The following is a 27,785-nucleotide window of genomic DNA, read 5'->3' on the forward strand; positions in this document are numbered from 1 at the left end:
TTCTAGCTTAAACTGCACTCATTTTTGTCTCTGGTCTTCTCTTCTCAGTGTTTGCCGATCCGTGGTCACGGATTTGTCTTGGACAAGTACAAGTGCCACTGCAGGAAAGGTTTCTATCATCCCAACAGAATAGCTGTCAATGGTTTTACAAGTAAGTAATGGCAAATCAGTCACTGTAAGATGATTGTTCCTTGTATGCAGACTTTATTCATGTGGCTGCGTTTAAGTGTTGCTAAACATGCTAACAATGAACAACCCTACGACTTAAAGCAGGGAAATCACAGGTGGAAGTGCGTACATTATAGCCAGTATGTGCCCAATTATACCCTGGCTTTAATTCACCTTTGTTAAATATATTAGTTACTTCTGTGCATATCAAAATGTTTGATGGCATTTAATATTTTCTGGAAATTGTCTGGAAATTTTCTTACTGACTAAACGCCACAGCAGTCCATGAAACGTGGCTGAAAGATCTGACAAATGTGAGTAAACTGAAGGACTGGTAAGTTGTGTTTATCATACTTTTTGATTTGCAACGTCCACAGTTAAAACCTTTGTCCTGGACTGAGGTGAAGAGAAGAGCTGAGTGCAGAATGTAGAGTTTGGTGGAATAACAATGAAAAAGAAGTGCCTTAATTGGCAAAAATCTGAAAAAAACAATGTCCACTGCAGTCACTGGACTAAACAGGGCGTATCCAGACACTAAGAACCAGTAAAACATGGGGGGAAAACTGACGTCTTGATGAAGGTGAAGGGAGGATTACATGTAGACACACAGGACTGATTGCACAATGAGAGGCAGGTGAGAACAGAGCACAGGTGGAAACAGCTAAGGTGGGGTAATTCAAGCGGGTAATTAGCGGAACAGGAAGTAAAAAGCACAGGAGACACAAAGGTAAAAAACTATTATTTAGCATCAGATTTTTCAAGCAGTTGGGCAGCAAATGTTTGGAAATTTTAAAATGTTTCCACATAATCATCCTTTTTTCTCTCACTAAAATAGAGCAGATGAATTAACAATAAGTTCATTTTATTAATTCTGACTCTGCTAAAAGCTGCACTTTATGACGAAGACCGTCAGCTATTTGCGATAACCGTATCCGCCCTGTCTGAAAATTGAAGTAGCCCCAGTACCTGGGGAGGCTAATCTGGTTCGAGAAGGGAAATATCTTTTTAATGGTAGCGACTTTCTCCAGTTTATTCTGTCTGCTGTGAGTTAATTAAAAAAGGCTTTTGCAGACACAGAACCCCAGTGGTTTTCACCTGCCCTCCATCACTTTCTGTGCCATACTTTCATTTCAATCCACTTTCCCTCCTGCCTCATCCCACTCAAACCTCATACAGCGTGTTCTCGTGCGTCTGTTTCAATTTTACTCCCATTCTCATCCATTTCCCTCCCCCTTACCTTCCTTCACTCAGATTTTTCCACCATCTTATTGCATCCATTTTTTACTCTAAAACGTCACACTTCGTGCACAGAGAGCTAAATATATGTTCTGTCTGATTTAGCCAATTTGTGTTGTTTGCTGTGCTGCGAAGGCACACAAACTTGCATGTGCAAGTGTTCAAATCTGCATGAAAGCTCAGTGTGTGTGCATCTTTGTTAACCCAGCAATAGAGAGGAAAAGCAAGCCTGTTAGCGAGGCATTGTGCTGCAGTTTGGCCCACCATGGGGCCAATAACAAGCCTGTTAATCCACAAGGGGACATCACTGACACTCCTGCAGAGGAAGCCTGTGCAACTCTCTTCCCTTTGTCTCACAGTGATCTTACATTGTGTATCTTGCATATAAATATGGGAGAGAGGTTACTGTAGCTGCGTTTCCTTTGACTGTCACTCAAACGTAGCAGCAACAAACCACTGAGAATGAGCTAAAGGAAATGACTCAGTGCTACCGAGATAAGTACTCCTTTTGAAGGAATCAATGATGTGCCGAGTCATAGCTTTGAAAAATAGGCCAGTTTCTTTTTAAAGGCAAAATCCCTGCAAATCTCTGAGACAATGCCTGCTTCCAATAAAGCCTCTATAAAAGCTCTATAAGTCCAAAATGTGTTATCTATCCAACCACATGGGCATCTCTCAGGGGATTTCTATACAAGCCAATAACAAGTCCACTTCCTCCTTGTTGTCCCCCTGGGTTTGTTTAGTTTTTTTTTCGTTTTTGTTTTTTTTACCTTACTTTACCCTGAGAGAGAGTTTTTTTCTTAAGTTTGTGTAAGTTTTTGCTGCTTCCCAATGTGACCAATGTATTTGAGCAAATAAAAAAACAGCTACTTTTGAAGTGGTTATAGTTAGTTTATACTACGCTTCATTCAAAAACATTTCACAGCTTCTCTGGTCCTGGTAGGATAAACCAAAAAAGTTTAAAAAAAAAAAGTCTTTGTGTGTGTTTTTATTAGGGAGCTGAAGTCATCAGCCTTGTATGATATGCCTGTGACTGAACAGGGTTGAGCAGTGTTGACTTTCCATGTTCACACACAGAGATCCATCTCCCTTTTGTTGACACAGTGTCGATGGCTTCTTGTAAGGTCAGAGACGAAGAAGAGTATATATACAGTCGGGATTCACTCTGCCACTGACGCACTTCATCTGGACAGATCTGGAGGAAAATTCAATAACAAGGAAAATTTAAATGACAGTTGCTGAACCATCTGTTCCTATCTTCTTCAAAATATGATGTCGAATGTCAAATTATTGAGTAAAAAAAAACAAAAAAAAACACATATACAAATCAAACAGATTTACAGGTCAAGGGTAGTTGTGTAAAACCTAATTCAGTGAAAGTAGATGTTACAGTCTTTTATCTTTATATTTACCTATAACAAAGCGATCAAACCAATCAACCAATATTTTAACTACACTATTGATTATTGTTTCAAATTCATTCATTCAATTTTAGCAAAAAATTTCAACCAACTGGCAAACTGATTTTCTAGTTCTGTTTCTAGCTAACTAACTCTGTCAGATTGTGTTACCATATTAATAAATGTACTTTTTTATATTCTGATTTATTTTATAGCGCATGGGTATTCTATTTGTTATGTGTTTTCTATTAAATAATTTCTATTAAAGGCATTTGTTTATGCACAGCTCTCTTAAGGCCACGGGATTACCTTGATTTCTTTTCCAGCTGTTCTGTTGTAGATTTGCTCATCATTGTCATGTTGCATGAACAAATTTGGACAAAGCTTTGTAGTTCTTGGGTTTTTGGAGTTTCTCTGAGCATTGCACAGTCTGATCTAGGGGTGAATTTGCTTGAATGTCCACTCCTGGTAAGAAATGGCAACTGTCTTGAATGTTTTTCACTTGTGAATAATCTTTCTTAGTGTACAATGATGGCCTTCTTTACTTTTATAGAGCTGCTCAGACTTGTTTACGATGATCTGCATCTGATTAGCAGAAATGCTATTTATCCTCTTGATTCCTATGGATGGAGGAAGGGTGTACATAGTTTTTTCACACATTCATTTTTTTGTTAAATATTCTTTAACATTGTGTAATATTGTTGCCCTGTTGTTTATCTGAGGTTATATTTAACCAGTTTTTGAACCTCTTAAGGACCAGATGATCTCTTTTTATGTCCTGATACGTAAAAACTTAAAACTTGAGTGCGTACTTTCTTTTTCGCACGACAGTTTATCATCTAGCTCATTTATTTTAAGTTAACAACTTATCAGTCCCACCATTAATTCTAGCATTTTTCAACTGTTGATCTTTCTTTTGTTTTGCTTTATAAACTAAGAGTACAACGTTTACTTCATTATATTTCATAATTCATTTCTATTGTTAGCCAACTGAATAAGCTAAAATTATTTGTCATTTTATCCATTAAATATTTATCCGTGACTTTTAGCTGTTGGAATTGCATTTAATATTTCAGAGATGTATTTATTCAGCACATTATGCTCTTGAATTCAGATATTTTTTAGTATTTTTAATTTTTATTAAATGCACTAATTTATGTGCTACTTTAGCCTAAATGAACTTCAGTTGCAGAAAATTGTTGGTGGGGTTATTGTGTCAGTATTTCGGGCCGTTTGTTTATTTTTTATTATTATTAAAAATGTAGCTATAATTGTTCTGGAACACACAAAAAATATGAAATCAGCCTGTGAGAGTTTTTATTTAGTGTTTGTTTGTTTGAGTATTTAAGATTTTGGGACTTCTTCTTTTCAATGTTTTCTTTGACAGGAATGGGGAGGAAGGGAAAACCTGCAGATAGCAGTCCCAACACAGAGGAGGGATCTTCCAGTGACTGCCTGCCTTGCCAGCAGGGTTGTGCCTACTGTAAAGATGACACCCCCTGTGTGGTACAAGAGGATGGCGCTCTTCGCATGGCTGTGGTCTCTTTCCAGTGCCTCTGCATGCTGATCGTCTTCATTAGCATGGTCCTTATATACCACTTTCGTAGGAATAAGGTAGGTGTTATAATAAAACAATGATTTTCCAGATACGTCATCTTGAATTGGTATTAAAGGGCATCTTCTTCTTTAATATAATTATATTTATGTGTTTTAAACCAAGAATGTAGTCATTAATGCCATGAAGAGTTAAAGTTTTGTGACTCAACAGTGGATAAGAGAGATCTACACTAATTTAATTCACAATTGCAACATCACATCAACATGTTTGATGTTTTATAGGCCATATGGTCATCAAAGCCCACTCGAACTAATAAACAGTAGTTCCAAATGTGGGTGGTCACAATAAAGCTTTGAAATGATTTCAAATGAATCGAACACTTCAGATCAAGTCAAAATCACCACCTTGGATCATGACCAAAGTTTGCAAACACAAAAGCACATTTACTTTGATTCATACATCAGACCACTCACCATTCAATCTGTTTAATCTTTTACTTATGATGCGTGGTTTATATGTATATTTGAATGATGACACCTGGTTGAAATCCCCTGCTTAATTTAGTAACTTCACTAAGTTTTACATTATTTACATGACCTTGAGACCATGCACCTTTAAAAAGAAGAGTATGAATATAAGATGTGATGCAAAGTAAAGATTGAGATTTAGCTCATGCAAGAGTGCTGCCTGTGGTACGGTGGGGTCCTATAATCAGTCACAGAGAGTGAATGATCAGCAAACGTGGAGAATACTGTATTTTACTCGTTTCTTACTCGAGCATGGCATGAGTTTGCGAATTAGTCACGTTTATTTTTGTTTTTGTGTTTGTCTGGTTTTTCTTTGCCTGAATGAGCTTTTTCATTTGACAAGCCCCATACCTACTTTCAGCTGCTCCCTTTAGGGGTCGCCACAGTGGATTATCCTCCTCCTAGTTTTATCTCATTGTATCTACTGTATCGCCTTTCTAGATCTCAATTTCTATCTAAAAAGTGAAAAAAAAAAAGAAAACAGGCTGGATGTGCTGGTAGTGGAGGAATTTAGAGACTTAGTCAGGTTTGAGATTTTAAATGGACCTAAAGGCTTAAAAAACTATTCTGTTAAGTTTAGAAAAAGATTGTGGTTTGGGTTCAAATACAACGGTTGTCCTTTTTTTTTTGCCTGGGTGAGGATACCTATACAAATTTTGTGGTTGATCAAAAGAGCTCATTCATTTTGTCATGTTATTGTGATGTAACCGTAACCTCTGACTCTAACCCTCTCTAAGTCTATACTTTCCGTACATGAAGTAGTACATACTACTTACACGAATTACAAATTCAGTCTAATTCGTAGCATCTCTTTGGTGATTCTTTTGTTTCTTGGATCTACGTAACTACTTTTTTAAAAGTGGGATTTGGCTTTTCAACTCAATTCAATTCAATTTTATTTATCCAGCGCCAAATCACAACAACAGTCGCCTCAAGGCGCTTCATGTTGTAAGGTAGACCCTACAATAATGCATACAGAGAAAACTCAACAATCATATGACTCCCTATGGGCAAGCACTTTGGCGACAGCGGGGAGGAAAAACTCCCTTGTAACAGGAAGAAACCACCGGCAGAACCAGGATCAGCGAGGGTCGGCCAACTGCCGTGACCAGTTGGGGTGAGAGAAGGACAACAGGATAAAAGACATGCTGTGGAAGAGAGACAGAGATCGATCCTCCAGGAATCAGTCCTGGAGTTTTCAAGTACCAGAATTAGACTAGCGTCAGAATGCTGTGGAGGGCATTGAGTTACATTTGTTAGTTATCAGCAAGACTATATTTTAGTCATTTACTAAGCAGCACTTTGATGACACAGATTCCTCATCAGTCTAGCAACTCAATTTGTTGATGGTGTCTGAGCATCGCTGCTCTAATATGCCGGAAAATGAAACATGCATTAGAAACAGAGTGTTTTATATATTAATACTAATATTCAAAAGCTTTGCGACTCAAAACACAGAACTACCTCAACACATACTCAGGATGCTACACTTGCTGGGATCTGCAAACCGTAGCAGACAAACAGGAGATTCAGTTTCATTTCACTACAGGAGCCAACTCAGGTGTGAGACCCTACAATGTTAGAGAGAAAACCTCAACAGTCAGACAACCCAATCAAGTAACCCTTCTGCGACAGTGGGAAGAAAAAACTCCCACAAAAAGCAGAAGGAGGCGGGGTGTGTATTGTGTACTTTTCCAGGATAAGAAAAAGTGAGATACCATATGGGGAAAACTGCGACTGCTCCCACTGTTCAGTGTTACCTGAATACACCGTACAATGTCTCGTGTTTTGGAACAAAAAAATAAATATATATTTATGTCAAGACACAAAACTTGATTTTGTATGGTTAATATTTCAAACATTTTTTCTTTAGTTTAACATCTACCTAATTAAATCTCTGAACTTTTCAGCCTCCCATTGCTCCCGTTGTTTCTGTCAGTTAAGTGTCTTAATTACTAGCTTTGAATTGAGCATCAAACATCTGAGGTTTAGCCTGAAGATGCTCCACATTCCTGTCAAAGGAACTTCTAGCTGCTCTGTCTTCCACACCCGAGGACTCTGCCATTACAACGGCTAGAGTTCATCAAAGGATCATTCCCATTATTAAAGCAGATGGATGTTTCAGGTACTCCAGGGCTTTGTCATAATTTAAAGGCTACTTATATAATTCCAATTAATGTCATTAAACTAAGTTTAAGATTTTGTTTCAAAGTTCTTTGCAGACTTTTCAATTACATTCATGCAATTTAATTAAATAAGTTTATCTGGTGCACCAAGAGAGCCCTTTTGCTTTCTTTTGCATGTATTTTTAAATGGGTGGCACAGCTGTCCTCTGCTCTCTGAAAGCCCCCCTCAAGCGCCTTGTCAATTAGAGGACGATATGTTGCTAAATATCTTACACAAGAGGTGCACACAAAGCGCCTGCAAATGGTGGATGCTTCTATAAAAAGTGCTTAAGGGAGGAGCTTTTGCTTTGCTCTTCTCCTCTTTCAAGTAACAAGGAACAAACCTCCATCCTCTTTAAATCAGCCTTGAGTATTTTGACATGCTGTGTGATACATTTTTAATGTGAATAAAAACTTTTTGCCTTACAGAATCGCCTAAATGATACCCTGTTTCTGTTATATCTTTTAAAAAGTGGGCATTTCTGTACATGTTATTTGGTTTATTTCTGTTTACGATACACACACATCACAATTAAAGCTGTCCATTTATGTTTTTATATTAAAAACTGAAAAACTTTCTTCTGCAATCTGTTTGTAATGTAATTGAAGTTGGTCATAGTGACAAACCACCCAACACTACAATTGCTCTTTATGAAGCATTTGAGTCTCTTTGACATCACTGTTTTGGTGTTATGGCCATTGCATGGCTTTGAAATGTGGTTGTTTGGTGGATTTTTCTTCAGTGAAAAGGCCCCAATAAAACCTCAGTAATAGTTAGTTAAGCCTTTGGTCCTTCCTGGAGGATCAGCCAACGACAATTTTCCACCAGCACAGTCTCTCCTGAGCTGCCTTATCCTTTAATGGTTGGTTTAATGGTTTAATGGTTTAATATTGCTCTGTCCACTGCTACAAGTTGATTTTGCTATTGCTATATTTTCTGGTCACCAGACTGAGAGTATTTGGCACAGGTACTGAAAGAATCGGGACTTGGCTGCTGTTGTGGTTCTCTGCATCTCTGCTTTATACAGATTTCAAGTTAAATAATCATAGCTTGATGTGTTGACTGATCTCCCTGGGGCTACAACAACACCACTAGTCCCACCACCCTGTACTAGTAAAAGATGAACAACTTGAGCTTGTGAATACAATGTCTTTGATACCAGTTGGCTAAACATATTATTCCTATTTTGTGCTCAGATTTCTTATATATTAAATGGTCGATAAATCAGAAGTTTAATAATTGTTGTGTGTTTGTGTTTCCACAGAGTATCAGAGCATCAGGTCTTGTCCTGCTGGAGGCCATCCTGTGCGGGGCTCTGCTTCTCTACTTTCCGGTAAGCCTGAGACTCTTGTGAGCTTGTGCATGTGTCGCCGTGCAGCCTTGGATCTCTTCATGCAATCATTTTTTGAAGTGTTAGCTGATAATCTACATGCCATGCTCCTTTGAGCTGAAAATAAAAATGTTCTCCTTGACTGAAGGCTGGCATTCAGCTCGACCTTCACTTCACACCGTCGCTCATTCATCTAAAGCAAAATCACATATCTGAGAACAAAGTTTCATATCTGCAGCAGCGGCACAAAGTGGGATTGTTTGCCTTGTCAGACAGTGCAAACCCCAGTTCATAAATCACACTGTTCAGGTGCTTTTTTGGTGGCAGCTGAATGGAGCTGTGATAAGCAGGGATTTCACAGCCAAAGTGTGCATGTGATAAAACGGAACTGGCAGAGACTAACATCCCAGGGCTTGTTGGTGACCCCCTGCTAACTGTACACAGAGCTGGCCAATGAACCCAGCAGCCTGTCAACACTACCATCTGTTGACCAGCCACTCACGCTGCTTCATACGCATTGTGTTAATTTAAAACCAGCACACAGAATTTCTTTTTACTGTAACCTTTTTAAGACTTTATTATTTATATTTATTCTTAACACAAACTACCATCATTTAATCCAGTTTCTTTAGTTCTGAACTAAACTTATCATTAATAGTGTCTTGAATTCAAGATTTATTTTTATTTTTAAATTCATTATTTAGTACTTGAGCTTCTGCTACGTCAGCCACACCCAACCCCTGCTGCACTCTCCCTTTAACCGATTCATTGATCTATTAATCCATCAATCTACAGATCAATTCTTTCTTTCTTTTTTCTTTGCTTCACACATACATTTAATTGCTTTGCTTTCAAGACACAAGGAATCAAATAATTGAGTAGATACATTCAAAGAAGACCTACTGTGTTCTTCTCCACCTCCATATTTCTAATCTTGGAATCTGCTGCAGCGTCATTGCATAATTAACAGTTAAAATTTGTTGTATCTTTAGTATATACAGTCCTGCAGTTCATTCTCTGTCTGAAAAAAAAAACAGGCTCCTGTCTCTTTAATCTTCACCTCCTGAAAGTATCTTCTAATTGGCAGCCCCTCGCCTGGCTTCTGCAAATAAAACTAAGCCACGCCTTCACGTCTCAGAAATGCCCATATAAGGAAACGAGCTAATCCCAGAGCGATATAGGAATAAAATAAAACAAAACTGACCATTTAGAGCAAGGGTGGCTTGATTCCTACTTATTCCTACCTATTCCTACTTTTATTTTTTCATGTCTATTTAAGTGCTATTTATGACACTATTTAAGTGCTATTTATGACACTATGTTTGCACTGAAGCACCGCAGCAATTTCCTAATGTTGTAAACCTGCTCAACATTTGGCAATAAACCCCTTTCTGATTCTGATTCTGATTCTGATATTTTTCCTCATGCGACCTCACTGATTTTGATAAAGTAAAAAAAAAACAAAAAACACTGCACTGCACTGCGCACCCAATCAAAAGAATGATAAGTAAACAGCTGAAATATGTTCATTTATATATTATAATATATACCTGCATCAGTGAATGAATATAACATAAATATTCACAGATACAAACCGAACAGATACATGGTCATATTCATGAATATGAATTAAATTGTTTAGCTGTATCACTGACGGAAAAAAACAACTAAATAAGTAAAATTTAGTATATACATATTTAACATTTATTTGGGCTGGCTTCCTAAATATATTACTAGACACCAAGTATTTAAATATATATTATTATTATGTTATTATTAGATATAGATTTACTTCCATTTGAGACACTGATGGGATCAATATACAATTGGGCAATCCCCACACTTGTATTTTAGCACTGGTGAACTCATCAGTTTTCTACTGTGGCAGGATCTAACTCCACAGTCTCGGACTGCAGCTGCTGGTATTCCATGATCTGGTCTGACACTCCAGAACGTGCAGCTGGCTGAAAACTGTTTTATGCTGGTAGTTTACTGAGGCTTCAGATGTTCACTTCAGATATGTCTAAGCTGAAATAACAATGTTGGTCCCCTCAGTCCAATTGGATTACCAATGCTGGTGTCAATACTGATTCGCCCATACCTACAGTACTGTCCAAAAGTCTTCTCTTCTTTATGTTTTGTTTCCAAGGAGTCACTTTTTTTTCTTCATTTTTAAAGTAGTCTAGAGCAGTAATTTTTCAGGCTTTCCAGAGGCCTTTAAAGGGCTTTTTTGGACATTGTCTGATTTTTTGATTTTCAGTGTGTGTACCTGGTATGGTTTTGTTTTTTTCAAACATTTGAGTATTTCCAAGTAATTAGAAGCTCAGTGGAGAGACAACTGATTCTGGTACAAAGTATATTTTGTATGATTTATTTAAGAAATATGTGTCACCCACAAACACAGACACAAACACTCTGTTGAAAGTGTGGCTTTTATTGGTTTTTGATTGGAGGGGTTTTTAGTTTTAGGACTCAGAGTCAGATTGACATGGTCTCTAACCCCCGTTGCATATTTTAAGCATGTTGGTTTTAGAAGTTTTTGGCTCACTGGAATTCTCTTGACCTGATTGTTTGAAATGGTGTCCATTTTTAAAATGAACAACTTAGACTGTAAAAGGGTATCAATGTGACAGCAACTAAGGGATATAAATAAACATAATGATCCTATTTTAAGATTTAAAGCTTCTTCAGTGTGTTAATGGGCTTTGGAAATGGATTTCTTATAATTCAGGGAGAAATTGAAGTAGAAAATAAGAAACATATTGGATTGTCACTTGTGGTATAAGTTTTGAATAGTGCTAAATAAGAATAAATGTAATTCCACCCATGTAAAATATCCACTGAAGCTGTAAGCTGTGCGACAGATTAAGGCTCTTTCTTTATTTTACTTACCAAAAAAATAATGTCTAACAGTGTTATGCAATCTATACCAGTGAAAATCAATTCAGGTTTATCAGTGACACTGTTCAGCCAGCTTCTGCAGTACCTCATTATTTTTTGCAGATGAACACCCACATGCCATTGATTTACATGAAACCACCATTATGTCTTTCTCCCAGGAGCACGGGGCATTGGCTAATTGTAATTTAGTCGCAATCACGTGGAGATATATGCTTAGCGAAGCAATGCAAAGTAAATGTAATTAAAGCCAACTGATGTAGAGCCGAATAATCAATGCAATTTGCTGTGACAAGATCCTGGAAAGTAATAATGTTTGAAATCTGCGAGTGAAAGCAAGCCCGGGAGTCAGGTTATTGGTTAGTGAATGAATGAATAGCAGATGATATTCTTGCATCCAGCTGGAGTAGTGATGGCAGCGGAAGCTAAAAATAGATGGCTTGTAAAGAGGCTGTACAAAGGAATTTGACTTTGTAGCTCACTCTGTAAATCCTACCTCATTTAGAGATTACAATGCTTTGAAATGTTCTTGTGGAATAAATGCAGGAGGATTCAGTTTGATCGTCCGCCGTCAGCTTGAACACGACAGAACTTGTTTTGATAATATATGATATATTGGCCCGATTGTGTGTGTGTGTGTGTGTTCGTGCATGGGGAAAGACATCTTTCTGCATTTTACTCTGCAGCATGCTAGATTGATCTCCACCCTGATGCATTTCCATGTCTCCCCTGTGAATCCCACATGAGCCATGGCTGCGAGGGCGAGGCACATCACTCCCAATCTAAATATAGATTCAGAAATATTCCACCGTTGCTGCTGCTGCTCCTATTTTAAATATTTCCACTGTTATTAAGCAGCAGGAGAGCTACATCTCTTTCTGCTCCTGTGGCATTCAGCTTTGTGAAGTAATGCGATTTTTCCCCCCTTTTTTCTCTCCTGGGTGTGTCACATGCAATAACTTCAGTTCCCCCCCCCCACTCCCTCCTGCTTTGAGATGAAAGGGGAGGAGGGAGGGACAGACAGTGCAGAGGGAAAGAGGCAAAACTATGGCAGTGCCAAAACGGACTATTTCTGTCTGGCTGCGGAGATGGAGAGATGGACACGCATTTGTGAATCACAATGTGATCCTTGGATGAGCTTGCCAGTTTGCGTCTTTGTGGCTTCTTATTGACGCTGTTGGTGAGGCTTCGATTGGAGCAAAGTGACTGTTTGGATCGGCGCGTTTTCCTTTCAGGTGGAGCCAGGAACACATTCAGATAGGAAACTTGACTTGTAAGGGAGATAGACATGGAAATACAGAAAGCTGCTTTACTGAACATGGCTTTACTTATTTTAGTTTTCTACAGCTTCCAGAAGAGAGAGACTCTTCCACATTTGCCTCACTTGTGCTCCATTTACTCATGTTTTCTGTGTGTCACTTTAATCCTTGTTGATGTTCTTTCACTTGTTGTTATTTTCTATCTACCTTCTAGCTTCTGTTGCTCGTAGCAATGCACCTCAGTACTTGTGATGTCAAATATTCAGTACTTGCCTACTCTTTTCCTGGCTTATGTTTGTAGTATGTTGAATTACCTAATAACTTAAAGGACGTCAAATTAACAGTTTAGGAGATTTTAGACATTATTTTTGGCCCGTTATTTTCCTATGATCGAATTCATGGGAAATTTACTTTTAGGACTGGGGATGCTGAAAAAGTGGGCAATCCCTACTGAGCTCTATAGATGTGAAAAATTAAGGCCAAGGGACACTAAAGCTCATCTAATAGCTACTACTGATCCAAAGAAACAAACATATCTTCATGATCAAATTCAGGTTATTTACTTGGGTTGAATTAAATCTACTTCCTTTAATTCTTCCACATCTCTGTAGTCAGTTATGGAAAAAATGCACATGCATATGCACACACATTAGAAATCACCTTTGCCAAAAATAAGGTTTCCCCTGCAGAAATCACATCCTTGATTCCTTTACCCACTCAATGCAAGGAAACCCAAGTCTCCCATTGGTGGAAAAAAAATAACAAAGCACTGCAGATAACCAGTAACATCCATGTAAATGCATCATATGAGGCTTCCCAGCCCTTCTTGTGTGCACTCCACTGCAGTCTGCCCCAGAGACAGCCCTCGTTGTTGCTCTCTTCCTCCCACACCCCCTGCGCTGCTGCTCATGCATTCATAAATGTTAACACATATGTAAAAGTGGTAATAAAGCGATAATATCAAATTTACTATTTTTGATTTTGGTCAGTTCACTTCCCAGAGATCATGTCTTAATTAGATTTTCCTCTTTTTTTCCCCCTCTAAATAACCAGGCAGCTGATGAGTTTCTGTTGTTTTCTATTCTGTGTTTACCACTTTACTTTAATTTTACTGCCCACCAGTATTTCATATTTATTTATATTGCCAAAAGTCCATAAGTACATCCAATTCTTAATCTATAGGAGTTAATATGATGTCAGCCCATCTTTGCAGCTATAACAGCTTCAACTCTTCCAGGAAGGCTTTCCACAAAGTTTACGAGTGGGTTTATAGCAATTTTGGACTTATCCTAAAAGTATATTTGTGAGGCCAGAGACTGAGGTTTGACGAGAAGGCCTGCCTCGCAGTCTCCATTCTAGTTCATCCCAAAAGTGTTCTTCAGGTGCAGGCCAGATGAGTTGTTCCACACCAAAGTCGCTCATATAGGTCTTTATGGATCTGGCTTTGTGCACTGACATACAGTCATGTTGGAACAGGAAGGGGATGACTTATCTGCAAACACTACCCAACTAAAACTACAAGTTTCACTAACTAGCAGTGAACTTTTCAGTTTCAATACTGCTCAGTTAGTATTTGCAGACAAGTTGGCATCTCGAATGCAAACTATAGACAACTTTAGCAATCTGCTAGAGAACCAATCAAATCTAAGAAGGGTTTTTGGTGTAGCACTGTATACCTTCTTGCAACCAATTTCATCTAGTGACAGTCAACAACAACTTGTCAAGCCGTTGTGGGGAAAACACTTTTTTATTTCAACAACTGGTGGTTGCTGACTGGTCTCCTGACCTATGTGACTGGGGTGTTACTTAAAAAAAATCTGCCAAATCCTCACTGTGAAAGTTCCAAACGCTTTTCACAATCCAGTTGTAAAAGAGTGTCTCAAGAGTTTCACTTCTTGACTAAATAAATATTAAAAGAAAAAATAAAAATAAAAATGTGTTTAACCATAATAGAAGAGATTATAATAATAATAATAATAATGGATTGCATTTATATAGCACTTTTCGAGAACCTCAAAGCGCTGTACAATTCCACTATTCATTCACTCTCACATTCACACACTGGTATAGTCCTCTACCTTCTGCTCAGTCGTTTTGTTGGGGGCAAAGTAGAGAATCTATAGAGTCCCCATGTTTTCCACCACTGGTCTTTTGGGTATTACTCCCTTTTCCCCATCCCTGTCTTTCCACCTGTCCAATCTCGGCATTGTCTTTGTGCCAAGGAGGGCCAAGGTGCTGCCTCATTCCAACTTAGGGGTTTTGCCATGCATGGCAGGACGAAGCCATGCCTTCACAGCGCATCAGGGGGCTAATGAGAAACAGTATGGCCAGAGGATAATGGATCCTGACCTGACAGGCCATGAAACACAGTCTGCCACCCGTTAGTCTGCCTTTCTCTGCTCTGCCTGCCATCCAAGCTGCTCTGACACTTTCAATCTGACTTGAGTGGATCTGGAGAGTTGTTTTGTGCATGTGCAGCCTTCCCTTCATACTCTACTTCCTTTCCTCCTTCTTAAAAATCCAGAGTCTCCCAGAGCATACAGAGACTAAGCTGAGGATGCGTTGCTGTAGCTCAAGTGCTCCTACTTGCTTGAGCAGAGAGACAAGAACTATGAGAGAGTGGGGAAAAAAAGAGAGTTGTATGACATGCAGGCAGGCTATTTCCTCTGATATGTCTCATTGTGTCCTAGCAAGATGGGAATATCTCTCTCTGAGGTTGTAACTGGTGATGAGAAGGGAAGGGAATGTGGGAGGTGGGTGCAAGTCAGCTCCAGTCTTGACTGAGCAGAGGCTGAGCTGGATGTAATTTACACTCAGCCCACCTCAGGGAGCGGCGGGAGGAGAAGAAACCATTACCTCCCTCCAGAAAGCTGCCCTTCCCATGTGGCAGTGTCAGCTTTCATATAAAAATGGATCCATTGCTATTACAACACTCCACCTCTCTTCTGCTTCCACCTCCCACCGCAGCTCCCTCCCACTCTCTCATACTGAAGGTGTTTCGTAGATTAGAAATAGAAGGGTCGGGGAATGATCAGGAGATGATGACCGGACAAAGTGGGGCATGGGCGGACCGCATGGCTCTCACCATTTCATGTCAAAACATTAAAAGTAGCGTGAGAGCTTTGTTGTGACAGAATGATTCCCGAGGCTGCACAATCCCATTCTCTACTCAGATGGAGACAGACACACTAAATGGCTGAAAGTCATTTTTCTCCCTTTTAGCTGGTAGCAGTTTCCAAAGAAACTGTGATAACAAAAGGCTGAAATTCGGCACTGTCTGTTCTTTTGACTGGAACTGGCTAATGTTTTTAGCGCTTGGTGTTAGTCGTTTTTGAACCTAAATTGTGATGTGTTTATACTCCATAATTGACAGATGACTAATATATGATGTTGTATTTCTGCACTTTCATTTCGGTAAGTGCTCCATTAGGATGATGTTGCTCTTATACCCGTCATCGCTGGCAACCCTGAAAATAATTCAAACTGTAATTTTGTATTATGCAAAGTTTGTTGCAGGCTATTTTTTTTAATCTGTTAATAAATAGTAAGACCTTTACAGTATGAAGCTATCTAACAATGATTCAGCAAACACTGCTGTGACTACAGTAAAACTGCTCAAAAACTAACATTAACCTCTTAGGACCTGGCGTCCACATCACATTTTGGGTTATTTAGACCAAAATACTCAATGTTACTCTACAAGGGCCTGATATCCACTTACGAGGACATTATACTGCTACTGTTCTATCGAAATTTTAAACAAATATCCTCATATGTGCAAACAAAAATTAGGTTAAAAAAATCTGGTAATTCTTTGTTTTTACATTCATCAGGTCCCAATCGGCCCATTTATCAAAGAGAAATTAAAAATGCATGCCGTGGAAGAGTTTGGGTTTTAGGAGGTTAATCTTCATGTGAGATTAACATCAGCTGATGGGTTGGCTCTTATCTCTTGATACCTTTACACACAGTCATGTATAGTGTTTTAATTAACCTGCTTCAGCTATGCAAAGTTGCTGTGCTCTGCAAGCTGGTTTGCAACATACCATGTTCCCAGCGCATATTTCATTCTGCATCCGATGGCGTCTGTTGTGATTGATATCTGCTCAAGTTTGTGCTGAGGTATTTCCTGGAGAGACAGGAGGTCTGGGAATGGAGCCATAGCTCTAATACAAATATCTGAATTTTATTTAATGTAATAACTATGGAGAACGACAGGTTATATATCTGCTTTAGTCGTAGTCCTCACAGGTCTCACTCGGGCAAAATGTCTATCCATTCATCCTTTTTCTTAAATGCTCATCCAATTCAGGTTCGTATGCAGACTGTGGAGCACCATAAAGAGGTCACCAGTCTATCACAGGTTAAATGACAAACAGGAATTAACAGGAAAACACAACAAAAACTAAATTTAAATAGCACACTCCATAAATACTAAACTAGAACTGAAGTAAGGACCCACTCAGCTTAATAATAACAATTAGAAATCTAGAGTTTAAGAATATGAAACACAAACTAGGAGCACTTAAACGTGAAACAACCCTCAACAAAGCCCACGAGTCCCACAGACCATAACAGTAACAGACAGAATATTGTGCGGTCTGAGCCCAGCACATATGGAAGCTTTTTTCCACTACTGGAATTTAATAGTTTTTTCCATCTGTAAGTGAAAATGTCAGGTTAGTATGTTGAAATTTTGACTTACAGTTATAACTAATGAGATACTAACTCAAAATTTTGAGTTATATCACTTTTTTTGGCAGCTTCAGTTGCCTCAAGGTGCTTTATATTGTAATGTAATATAAAGCACCTCTCTACAATACTACAGAGAAAACGCCAACAATCAGATGGCTCCTTATGAGCAAGCGCTTTAGCGACAGTGGGAAGGAAAAACTTCCTTTAAACAGGAAGAAACCACTGGCAGAACCAGGCTCAAGGAAGGGCGGCCATCTGCCGTGAGCAGTTGGGGGTGAAGGGAGGAAGAAAGGACAAAAGACATTCATTCAGGAAAAATGGTGATCATTTAGTTGGTTGACTGTGTGAGTTACTGTGAGGAACAGAGCACCTTAGTGTCTTTTAGCTCATTGCCCTATAACCTGAAAACTTCCTCTAAATTCTTCATAAGAACTCAGCTCACTAATAATTTTGTCTCTGCATTTAAGCAGCCATTATTTTGTGAAGACAGAGGATTTTAAAAACATAAGAAAACAGACCACAGTTAATTTTTGCTCTCTGCTCTTTAGTGAAAGCAGTATACTGATTTAATGGCACAAAGGGAGAGGTCTGTCGTCCCCTGCGATCAATATCCTGTGGCATCCTGACCTTCACAAGAAGGTGGATCTATCCCTAAAGCTTTCACCTTTTGCACCAAACACCCTGCACCTATGCATTTGCATTTTTATTGTCTGCACATAACAACTTAATTACACACTGCTGCTTCTCGGAGTGCTTCTTCTAACTGCATTAGTCTGATAAAAGAATCCACCCACTTCCTTTTTTAAGTGTTATTTGCTGAATATCTCTTTTTTGCCCTGCAGCGAGAGCTAATTATCCAAAGCGTCCTAGCACTAAATGATTTTTGTTACACTCTGTGGCGCATCTAGTTTGGGTGTCATATTTTTGTTGTGGGTGTACAGCCATTCTTACATGAAGCCTTCGGGGAATGAAAAGTGCTAAAGTTTGTGTTAAAAGTTTGCTATGACAGGTTCTGTTTACATTTACAGGATAAAACTGACTTCTTCAGTTAAGGTCACATTAAGGTCTAAATATCCAAAAGCAAAACCCGAGTACCACAAAACCTATTGTACAGTAACCTGTACAAATGGTAGTAATGACATATTACATAATAATGTTGTTTTTGTCTCATTTTAACAAGACTTCTCAAGTAGTTTCTAACCTGCAGATTCATTTTCTCCTATTGTGTTTTTTCTACTCAAAATAACAAGACATTCTTCCCGTTTAACCCCAAATTATAGCCCCTTTTGCAAAAGTTAACCTCACACGTGAGTTCAGACTCCTTTGTTAAATTCTTTGGATTTTTATTGAAGAACAAATATCACACAGACTATACGCAGCTTTTAAATGGTGACACATAACAAAACTTCAAAGAATGTTAAAGTAGCCAACATCACAATAGCTCCCTGGAAAGCTGATGCTCACACCACAGCTGGCCGGCTTGCGTCACCGTCCTATCAACAGGGACACTTTCTGGTGGGTAACCAACCCAGTGAATCTCAGTGTGGAAGCCAGCTGGTGGGTGCTGAAATGAGAGATGATTAGGAATGAGAGATAACCGCAAATTAAGTGACTGAGTGTTGATTGAATCACTAAGTGGGTGAGTGAGTGAATCTTGCTTGTGTCATGTTTGTCTGCGCTTTCAGTCTCCCATTGCTCCTTACTGTTCAACATAGATCTTCTTAGTTCAACATAGATATAATATATAATAATATATCATATATTTCGTCCCATGCCTGTTTCTATTGTCAGTTCTTATCATTTTTCTATTTAATCATTATAATTTTCTATATTGGCTTTTAGGAGAAATGTGCTAAATGTCATACCATCAACATTTAATTGGAAAAGAAAGAATAAAATCTAGATATCCTCAACTGCACCAAAAGGTAATCCAAATAAACACAGTGCATTGACCATAAGGTTGCTCTCTTCCAATTCATTTCAAAAGCAGACCCATAGCCTCGTCCACCGTAACTGAAAAACTCAAAAAACTGTTTTAGTAGTTGTTATGAATCATCTGCCTTGCCCTTACTAAGGCTACGTCCAAACATACACAGGTATTTTGGAAAACTGAGATTTTTTCCCTTTTCGTTTAAAAAAAAAATCCCAAATCCCATTTCTGAAAAAATATCTCTAAGATCTCTAAGATTATCAGCAACAGTATTTTGTCTATATCCGCCATTGTAGAAATTCATCTCAGGTAAACAATAACGTGACGAAGGACAGCGTCAAAAAAGGCGCACAGCTTTGGCGTTGCGTGACTAAATCTCAGTTTTCCTCGTCCACGTGTAAACGCATAAACTGAGTTTTTTCGAAAATCTCCACCCTGGCAGGAGTTTTTAAAAATCTCCATTTTCAGTAATCCAAAACGCCGTTTACGTGTGGACAAAAGGCCCAAACAGATAGAAAAAGCTGTGTTTTCAAAAATACTGCGTAGGTAAAACTTTTCAACTTCTCAGACTTTTTTTTTTTAAATCTGATTTACTTGTTCAGTTTAGATTAAGTAATTATTCTGGGTAATATTAACACTCATCTTTATGAAGAATATGACAGCCTCAACACTGCAATAAAATTGCAATAACTTGTCCTGACATATAGCATAGAAACTTAACATTTAACATTAATCCCTAAAAACTCTCTTTTGTCTGAGTATTTTAATAACATTCAGATTTACAATGTTTTATATTACAAAACACTAGCAAATAAATTTCAATACAGTAGATGCCTTTGTTTCTGGAAATGCTATAACTGAACTATGGAAGCGATTCCCCCATGGTTGTTTCCTTTCATGTCATGTACCAGCAGAGTGGGAATCAGCTACTTAAACTTTACTCCGACAGAAGTTGATTATTTTGTTAATAGTTGTACATCCTCACTTAGTGCAATGCTGGATATGTAGCTAGTACTGTGGCTCATCTGAAAAGGAAAATGTCAAAGAGATGCTTGACCCACTGGTACAAAATGCACAGAAAAGTAAACCTGTTGAACTGCTCAGTAATTCAACTATTCAATCAGCCATTCCAGTGGCAGCAGCTCAGTGCATTAGCTGTTGACACTACCATTGTTTTTGTTTTTTTTGTTTTTTTTACATACTACTTATGTGACCAAACTAGTAAGCAAGCATATGTATATGTCCCATAATATCCAACTGCTCCTAGTTATTATTAATTGGTTAACAGGATAATAACACATAACAAGAATATTTGTTGTTTGAAAAAGGTAGCAGCAAATTATTTTAGATTTTTGTAATTTAAGTCAAAATTCAGTGACATAGAAGATTCCAGAACTCTTAAAAATATTCAGTTGTGCATTTTTACAACTTCAAATATTTACAACACTTTGTGTTGTGTTGTAGCTTCCACATGATAAGACTTTGTTTTAGAGAGCAGGTGCAGAACCAGGTTGTGATAAGTCAGGTGTCTGCAGAGCCTGGAGACCAGGCCAGCAGATAAAACTTCATCATCTAGGCCAGGGGTCGGCAACCTGTGGCATGCGGCTCTTTAGTCCTTATAGTGCGGCTCCGTGTGGTTTGGGAAAATAAATTAGAAGTATTTAGCTGAAGTGTATTTTATTTATCTTAGTTCTCTTTTTTAACTTGTAGTTTTAAATTGGAAGATTATTGTGATATTGAAATATAAAAATACAAATATATTCTATTATTTTTTCATCGCTCAAAATAAGCATCACACTTGCGGAAGCCGGTGTACCCGCCGTGCATTTATCGAGACTTTCAACCCCAGGTAGGCCAATTATGGATCTTCGGATCCACATTATGTCAGCAGCTGTTCTCCACCGTGAACTATGTTAAAAACAAACACCGCTCACGCCTCACAGATGACAGCTTACAGTCCTGCGTAAAGATAAAAGCCCCGATTTGCAGACGCTGTGCACAGAGGTTCAGGAGCAGAAGTCCCATTGTAAACATATCACGGCAGACCCGACGATGTTTCCATGAACACGCTTTTCAGAATCTCTTTATTGACCCCTTTTCACACACAGTTGCTGTACGCATACAGCCGGCTGTAGCTTTGCAGCTCACAGCCCGACACACACCAACAACAGCATAGATAGCACAGACGTTAAGGCGGCGAGGCGTGATTGCGGGTGCCGCTCAGGTGCGTCCGCCTCCCCTGCAGCGGCTCTGCAGACCACGCCCCACCACACACATTAACCAGGTAAAATACATATTTAGGCAGAATTTTGCAAATATCTATTTTTCATCTTTTAGCAGCATAGTGCTTTTTTCCAATTATTTTTTAAAAGTCAGGTCAAGGCTCCAAAAGCCCAAAGGCAATATAAGGGTGGCGGCTCACAACAGTTTTTGTTTGCTACGTGGATCATTTTAGTTCAGCTGGGTGTCTTTCCTTTGGTTATGTTTCTTTAAGAGTTCAAAATGTGTTAATTACATAAATAAAATGTAACTTTCTTTGTAGCACTTCATGGATTTCATAAGCAACACACCTTAGTTGTTCACACAAAGCATAAAGGTAAAAAACAATATATACAGTGTTATCTTCATTTTAGATGTCAAAAAGTATTTGCGGCTCCCAGTGTTTTCTTTTGCGTGGAAACCGGGTCCAAATGGCTCTTTGGGTGTGAAAGGTTGCTGACCCTTGATCTAGGCGTTTATCCAGCTGGGACATATTCACCTACCTGCCTGAAAGCAAAACAAAACAAAAACTACGTTATCTAAATGTCTTCACTACTAGTTGCAAAATCTGTTGCATGCACACTGACAGAAGAACTAGCACTTTTTAAAATCTCAAATAGCAATAGGATGAGATTCAAGAAATGAAAAAAGTAAAACTGGAAAGTGGACTGCTCAGCTCAGCTGAAGCCTTTGCTATGTTGTAAGCAAACGACAAGGCAAATGGGGCTGAGATAGAGGCTTGATATTAGTTCATAATTGTCTCCTTGATATTGATGTCCATTAGATAGGTATACTGTACCTCACTTGCATGCATATACACCATACACACACACACATATTCACCAATAACATTTGATCCTTTTCCTTCCCCTCCCCACAACGCTGAATCCAGTATTCCCAGCACTTAACATCGATTATTAATGGAAGGTTTCAAAAGAGAAGGAGGGCAGAAACTGATCTTACTCTTTATACCCACTAACATTAAGAGAAACCTGTCTGAGGATCGGGGCCAGTAACTTCCCAGAAACCTTACTGATGGGAAGTACTGTGCCAGCATAAATTGATTGTGTAATTTCTGCAGATCATCATGAAACCTGAGGGTCATGGTAATGTCTGACAATAGCGACTTATTTTTGCCTTTTGGTCTGAGAATTTTTGAAGACACGTGTGGACAAGTGACCACCTCTGAGGCTGAAAAATGAAGCCAAGTGAGAAGCATCAAAAAGTGCAGTTCCTTAAATGGCCACATGAGGGTGGCTCCAAAAGGAAGTCCTCAAAATGTTGAGCTAGACAGCATTAAACAGCATCAACCACTACCAGTAGTTTTTTTGTTTGTTTTCTTATTTTTAATTAGATAAATCATCCAAAAAGATACTTTAGTAATGGGTGTGACCACTTTGAAAGTTAGTCAAAGGAAGTACGATGAAGCCAGAAGTCATTGAAGTCATTGAACTAGACCTCTCCACCATGTTTGTATCAGCAGCGATCATCAAAATGATTTGGTATTACCTTTTAATGTCTTCATCATCTGTCATTCGAACTGTAGTAAGATGAACACGACACACCATCCATCCATTATCCAATTCACGACTGCAGGAGAGAAGGATGAAAAGGATGTCTTACATGTTTGTACATATCCGTGACTTTTTGTTTCTTGTTGTGAGCCATTAAAATAACCAGAGGTGAGATCGCACCATTAAAAGAGAAGCTCAGACTGCTAAATGTGTAAAAAAGTTTTTTATGACAGCTTATTCAGATCATTTAAAGCCAGCCCTCAAGGGAAGAATGTGGCGGATAACACCTCCCCGTTTCCGTCTCATCACAAACAACACCGGTCTTAAAACTGGCACGTGATGGAGATTCAGATGCTATTTGGTAGTTTATCTAAAAGGGAGTCCTGAGCTGTGTTCTCCCATTGTGCATTTTTACTCCTGTTCCTGTGCCCTCTCCTGTCCCCGTGGAGCCAAACGTGCGTCAGCAAGTTGCTCGGCGGCAGCCTGGGTATCTTTTTATCAGCTCCTGTTCCTCTGCTCTTTATTTTGTGAAAAAGGTAACGCATTGAGGAGCAGTCACACATCATTATTTAGATATTTATGTTAATCCCACCTGTTAAAAAAAAAGGCTTTTAAAAAACATATTGACAGTAGATATAGTATTAAACACCTTGTATGTATTGAAAATGAACAGCTCAGCACTCTTTAAGTCTTTATTTCCTCAGCACAACGTTCCTTTTGCAAAATCGAGTCAAACTGTTCATGCTTTGTTTGAATCAGAAGTTTCTCCAGTTGGTCTTCCAGACTCTGTGAGCAGATGAAGATGTGGGCCACCGTTCCTCCCGTGGGGTCCTCTGTGTCCCTTAACTGACTCGAACCTAGTGAGCAAAAATATCCACATGCCTGCGTCTTCGCCGCTGCCTGAGGGAACGTATTAATGCCTCAGCTAATCCGATTAACATTAACAATCCCGCAGGGGAAATCTCTGCACATCTGCAACGGACAGATAATTACGTCGCCTCAGATGTTTGTTTCTTTTTTCTCTCTGTTTGTTCTGGCTCTTTTTATGTCTTTGGAAGACCATCAGCATTTTTTTACCAGCATGGATGGGCACTGTTTAGCATGCTCAGGTCCTTGTAGAAGAATCTACTCTTGAAGATGTAACATAGAAGGATGCGCTCTGTGTCTCAAGGGCAAGCTTTCACTGCACTTTACTGTTATGACTAATTCAGTTCATGGATTTTCTCTTTGATGTATAAAAGGTAAATTTCTCATGAAAATGACTCTACCAAAATGGTTTCACCTCCCGTAATAGTGGCAGCAGCAGTAGTACTACTATTAATTGTACTATAGTTATAATTATTGGAGAAAATAATGCTAATTATTAGAAATTTCTCTACCTGTTTCTTTCTTAGACATTTATTCATTGAGTGTTATATCTGAGACACTATGTGCAGAACATGTCAGTTGTTTTTCATTCCTAATTGCTCTATTATGCAATCATTGTAGTGTAGGGGTTGTTTACTTGTATGTTCGCAACAATATCAAAGCACCGGCTGAACCCTGACGATGTGTGTGAGGCATTTTAGGAGCGAAGCGGTAAGCGTCAGTCACTCATTATGATGTTATCCTGTTAACAGAAGGTTTCTTTCAAAGATTATCTGAGCTGAGTCACTGTGTGTTGGAGTTCAAACAATGCACTAAAGAGATGAATGCAGATTTAAATCCCTAAAGATTGGGAGACTATTCCTGGATGAGTTTCATTCTGCCAGACTGGAAGAGCTAGACATTAAATTCATCAAATCACCAACAACACTGTGATATTCATACCAGCCCTCAATATAGTCTCTTTCTTTTTGTTTTTCACTTGAAAATTAAAAATTACACTAAAAAGTAGTGACAACCAATTCCAGCCTGGTCAAAGTTTAGCTCAAACTTTTACCAAAGGTTGGCCAAGCTGAAATAATTATTTATAAATGAGATAGAGCGCTGAATGCACATATAACACACACACACACACACACTGCTTTATCTTGCTCATAAAACGATGTCTGGCAAATCACAAGATTCAAATATAATCAGTGTTTTAAGTAATCTTCTATTGAGTTATTAAATTATTAGCATTATTAATTTATTAGCTTGGTTCCTTTGTGTTATGTGTTTGGTTTGGTTTGATTTTTTTTTTTTATCTTTTAGTGACATTTCTCAAAAGGTTATGGTTGGATTTGCATTCAGATTTTAGCAGAAATGGAGCTTTAACTTTTTATGTAGACCTGGATCTAGATCTGAGGATTTGGAAAATTTGACATTTTATGTCTTTTCACAAACATATGTGATAAATTAATGTCACTTGTAACAGGAAGTTTTGAAGGTATTGTCTTAATGTCCTCATTAGCTCATCCAGATACCCTTCTAGATTTAGGGGGTCAATCCATGTACAATGTGGAGGGAATTTTCAGCCTTGATATGCAGTGTCAACATTGTTCTTGTTATGGTTGTTAATAAAGCTTGTAAGATAATTAAAAATGAGTGGTCATACCCTTAAAATGTGTCAAAGGGAAAAATATACAGTGAAAATAATAATAAAATAGTAGTTACTAGATGTAACCGCGAGCTTAAGCTCCTTTAGTTACTGGGCTTCACAGGGTGCTGACAATATGGTAAGATGGGCACCCCAAGGTCAAGTATGCATATTTAATTTTATGATATGCATATACAGTAACACTGCGTGCATATTTAATAATACTAGAATATTTATAATTTCAGCTATTTGTAGTTATTTTGTTATATTTTATATCTTTGTTATATATTCGTTTAGTTAGTTACTATGCTTTACTGTCTCATAGCAACTGTGAGCACATCATTTCCTCTGGATTTCATTTTTGGTGGTCGTGTCCACTTATTGTTCTGTTTGACACTACCCCTTCTTGAATAGGTTGTATATCAACATACCTGGACCATAAACCTTCTGAAGTTTTTATTTATTTAGTTATTTTTTCATCAAGGGAACCTGATCATTGGCACATAGTTTTGCCGTACACCAACAAGCTTTTTAAAGTATTGTTCTAAGAAAGCTATCTTATACCTTTTAGTGGAGCAAACCTTTTGTTGTTTCTGCAGCTGTTGTACATATTGTATCTGTTAGGTACTTTTTAGTGCTCAATCAGACTAGAAAAGTGCTCAACAAATGCTACTTTTTCATTATTGAGAAGCAAGCTCAGCAGCTGTTTAGCCATAGTAATTTTAGTATGGTCAAAACTTTTGATCCTTGAGAGTCCTAGAAGTAAGTCCAAGTGTATGCACTCAGCTGATGCCCAGACCTTTTGATCATAGCACATGATCTTCATCAGCAGATGGAGCTGCTCTTTGTAGCATATGAGAAAAAATAAAAATTTGGTGCTCTTTTTTTTTTTGGCCGACATGAGCAAAAAGGTCCTAGAATTCAAGCAGCATTTGATCTTTTATGTCAACACATTCATGACATCCCTGGAAACACCATCTGCTGACAAAAACCACTATAAAAAAAAAAGTTCACAGCCCCAAAACACACTGAGTTCATCTGCAGCATCGGCGATACACACTGATGGTCACTTTTGCTGTATTTTAAATTCCCTTTGATGGATGAAAGGTGGCAGAGGAAGTAGAAAAGGTTTAGAGAACACAAGCAAAATAGCTTCCTGAGTAGATTCTGTGGTGAAACAAAGCAAGTAACTGATTATAGAGGGACTTAATGTGCGATAGGATGTACAGTAAACTAAACTGCATAAACCCACTCATTCACTTGTGCGACACCAAAGCAGAACAGTTGGAGAAAACCAACATTTAAATAAGATTACTTTACTGTTTATAGAGACGTCCACTGAGAGCACAATGAGGCAGCAGCTTCCCACGAATTTAAATGTAATTTCCCAGGGAAAGAGGGCCCATTATCATTTAGATAGAAAAAACACTCACAGTTGGGTGGCTCTTTTATTTATTTATTTATTTTTCAGTTTCTTTTCACGACCTTTGTTGTTTAATGCTTCTTCTGTCCTCTTCCAGGTTGGGATTCTCTACTTCCAGCCCAGTGTTTTCCGCTGCATCCTTCTGCGTTGGGTTCGACTGCTGGGTTTCGCTACCGTCTACGGGATGCTGACTCTTAAGTTGTACAGGTACTTCACCCACAGTTCGACACTGTTATCCATCCCTGGAAGCACTTATCAGATTACATTACACCTGACCTCTTAATCCTTTGATAAAGAGTCCTGTGATGTGTCAAGGCAGCGTGTTTTTCAGCTACTTCATCACCAGGCTATACTGCCTCATTAAGTGGTGAAGTAATTAAGAAAACACGGAGCGCATTGGCCCCAAATGAGCTCCATATTTAACAAAGTCCTGAATGACAGTTGCTGAGAAAAAGACAAAAACAGAACTCAGGAACAGAAAGCATCGCCAGAGGATGCAGTGGAGTGGTGTTGGGGGGAGGGGAGTTCTCCAGCTGTGAATAGCTGTTAATGAGACAGGGTGGTCCACTGTATTTAAAGTGACAGTGATGAAATTCTTCATTTGTGGGCCTTTTTTTGTCAGGTGAATCTGTCAAAATGCGCTAATGGAGATACTGATTAAGAGGATGTGGCTAACACGAGCCGGGGTCCAGTTCACCCTTAGAGGTGCAAGTTAACATATTGCACAGATCAATTTTTGATGGGGGGCTCATTAGTGGAGAGAGCAGTGGACACTTCATCAATGTGCGTGAAGGGCAGAGCCTAAGAATAGCTATGCCGGTGATGTGTTTGAGCAGAGTTTAACTCATGTTCCACAGTCTGTGGATTTGGCAGGTGGAATAAGTGCTGCAAATGTGATGGCTAGCAGTTTTTTTCTGCTGCG

At 38.6% G+C, this 27,785-nt stretch overlaps 1 protein-coding gene across 2 annotated transcripts in view; it reads left to right on the forward strand.

Annotated features, from left to right (window-relative positions):
• The window catches only part of gpr158a (G protein-coupled receptor 158a), a 101,003-nt gene that overhangs the window by 56,508 nt on the left and 16,710 nt on the right, over positions 1-27,785 (forward strand). For both annotated transcript variants that reach the window (XM_005932128.3, XM_005932129.3), the window contains exons 3-6: positions 49-151; positions 4,192-4,418; positions 8,320-8,388; positions 26,961-27,070. In XM_005932128.3, the coding sequence (XP_005932190.1) occupies positions 49-151; positions 4,192-4,418; positions 8,320-8,388; positions 26,961-27,070 (509 nt within the window). The remainder of the gene's footprint in view (positions 1-48; positions 152-4,191; positions 4,419-8,319; positions 8,389-26,960; positions 27,071-27,785) is intronic.

The sequence above is a fragment of the Haplochromis burtoni genome, unplaced genomic scaffold, assembly GCF_018398535.1.
Source record: "Haplochromis burtoni strain Fernald_Lab_line unplaced genomic scaffold, NCSU_Asbu1 Contig_155, whole genome shotgun sequence".
NCBI lineage: Eukaryota > Metazoa > Chordata > Actinopteri > Cichliformes > Cichlidae > Haplochromis > Haplochromis burtoni.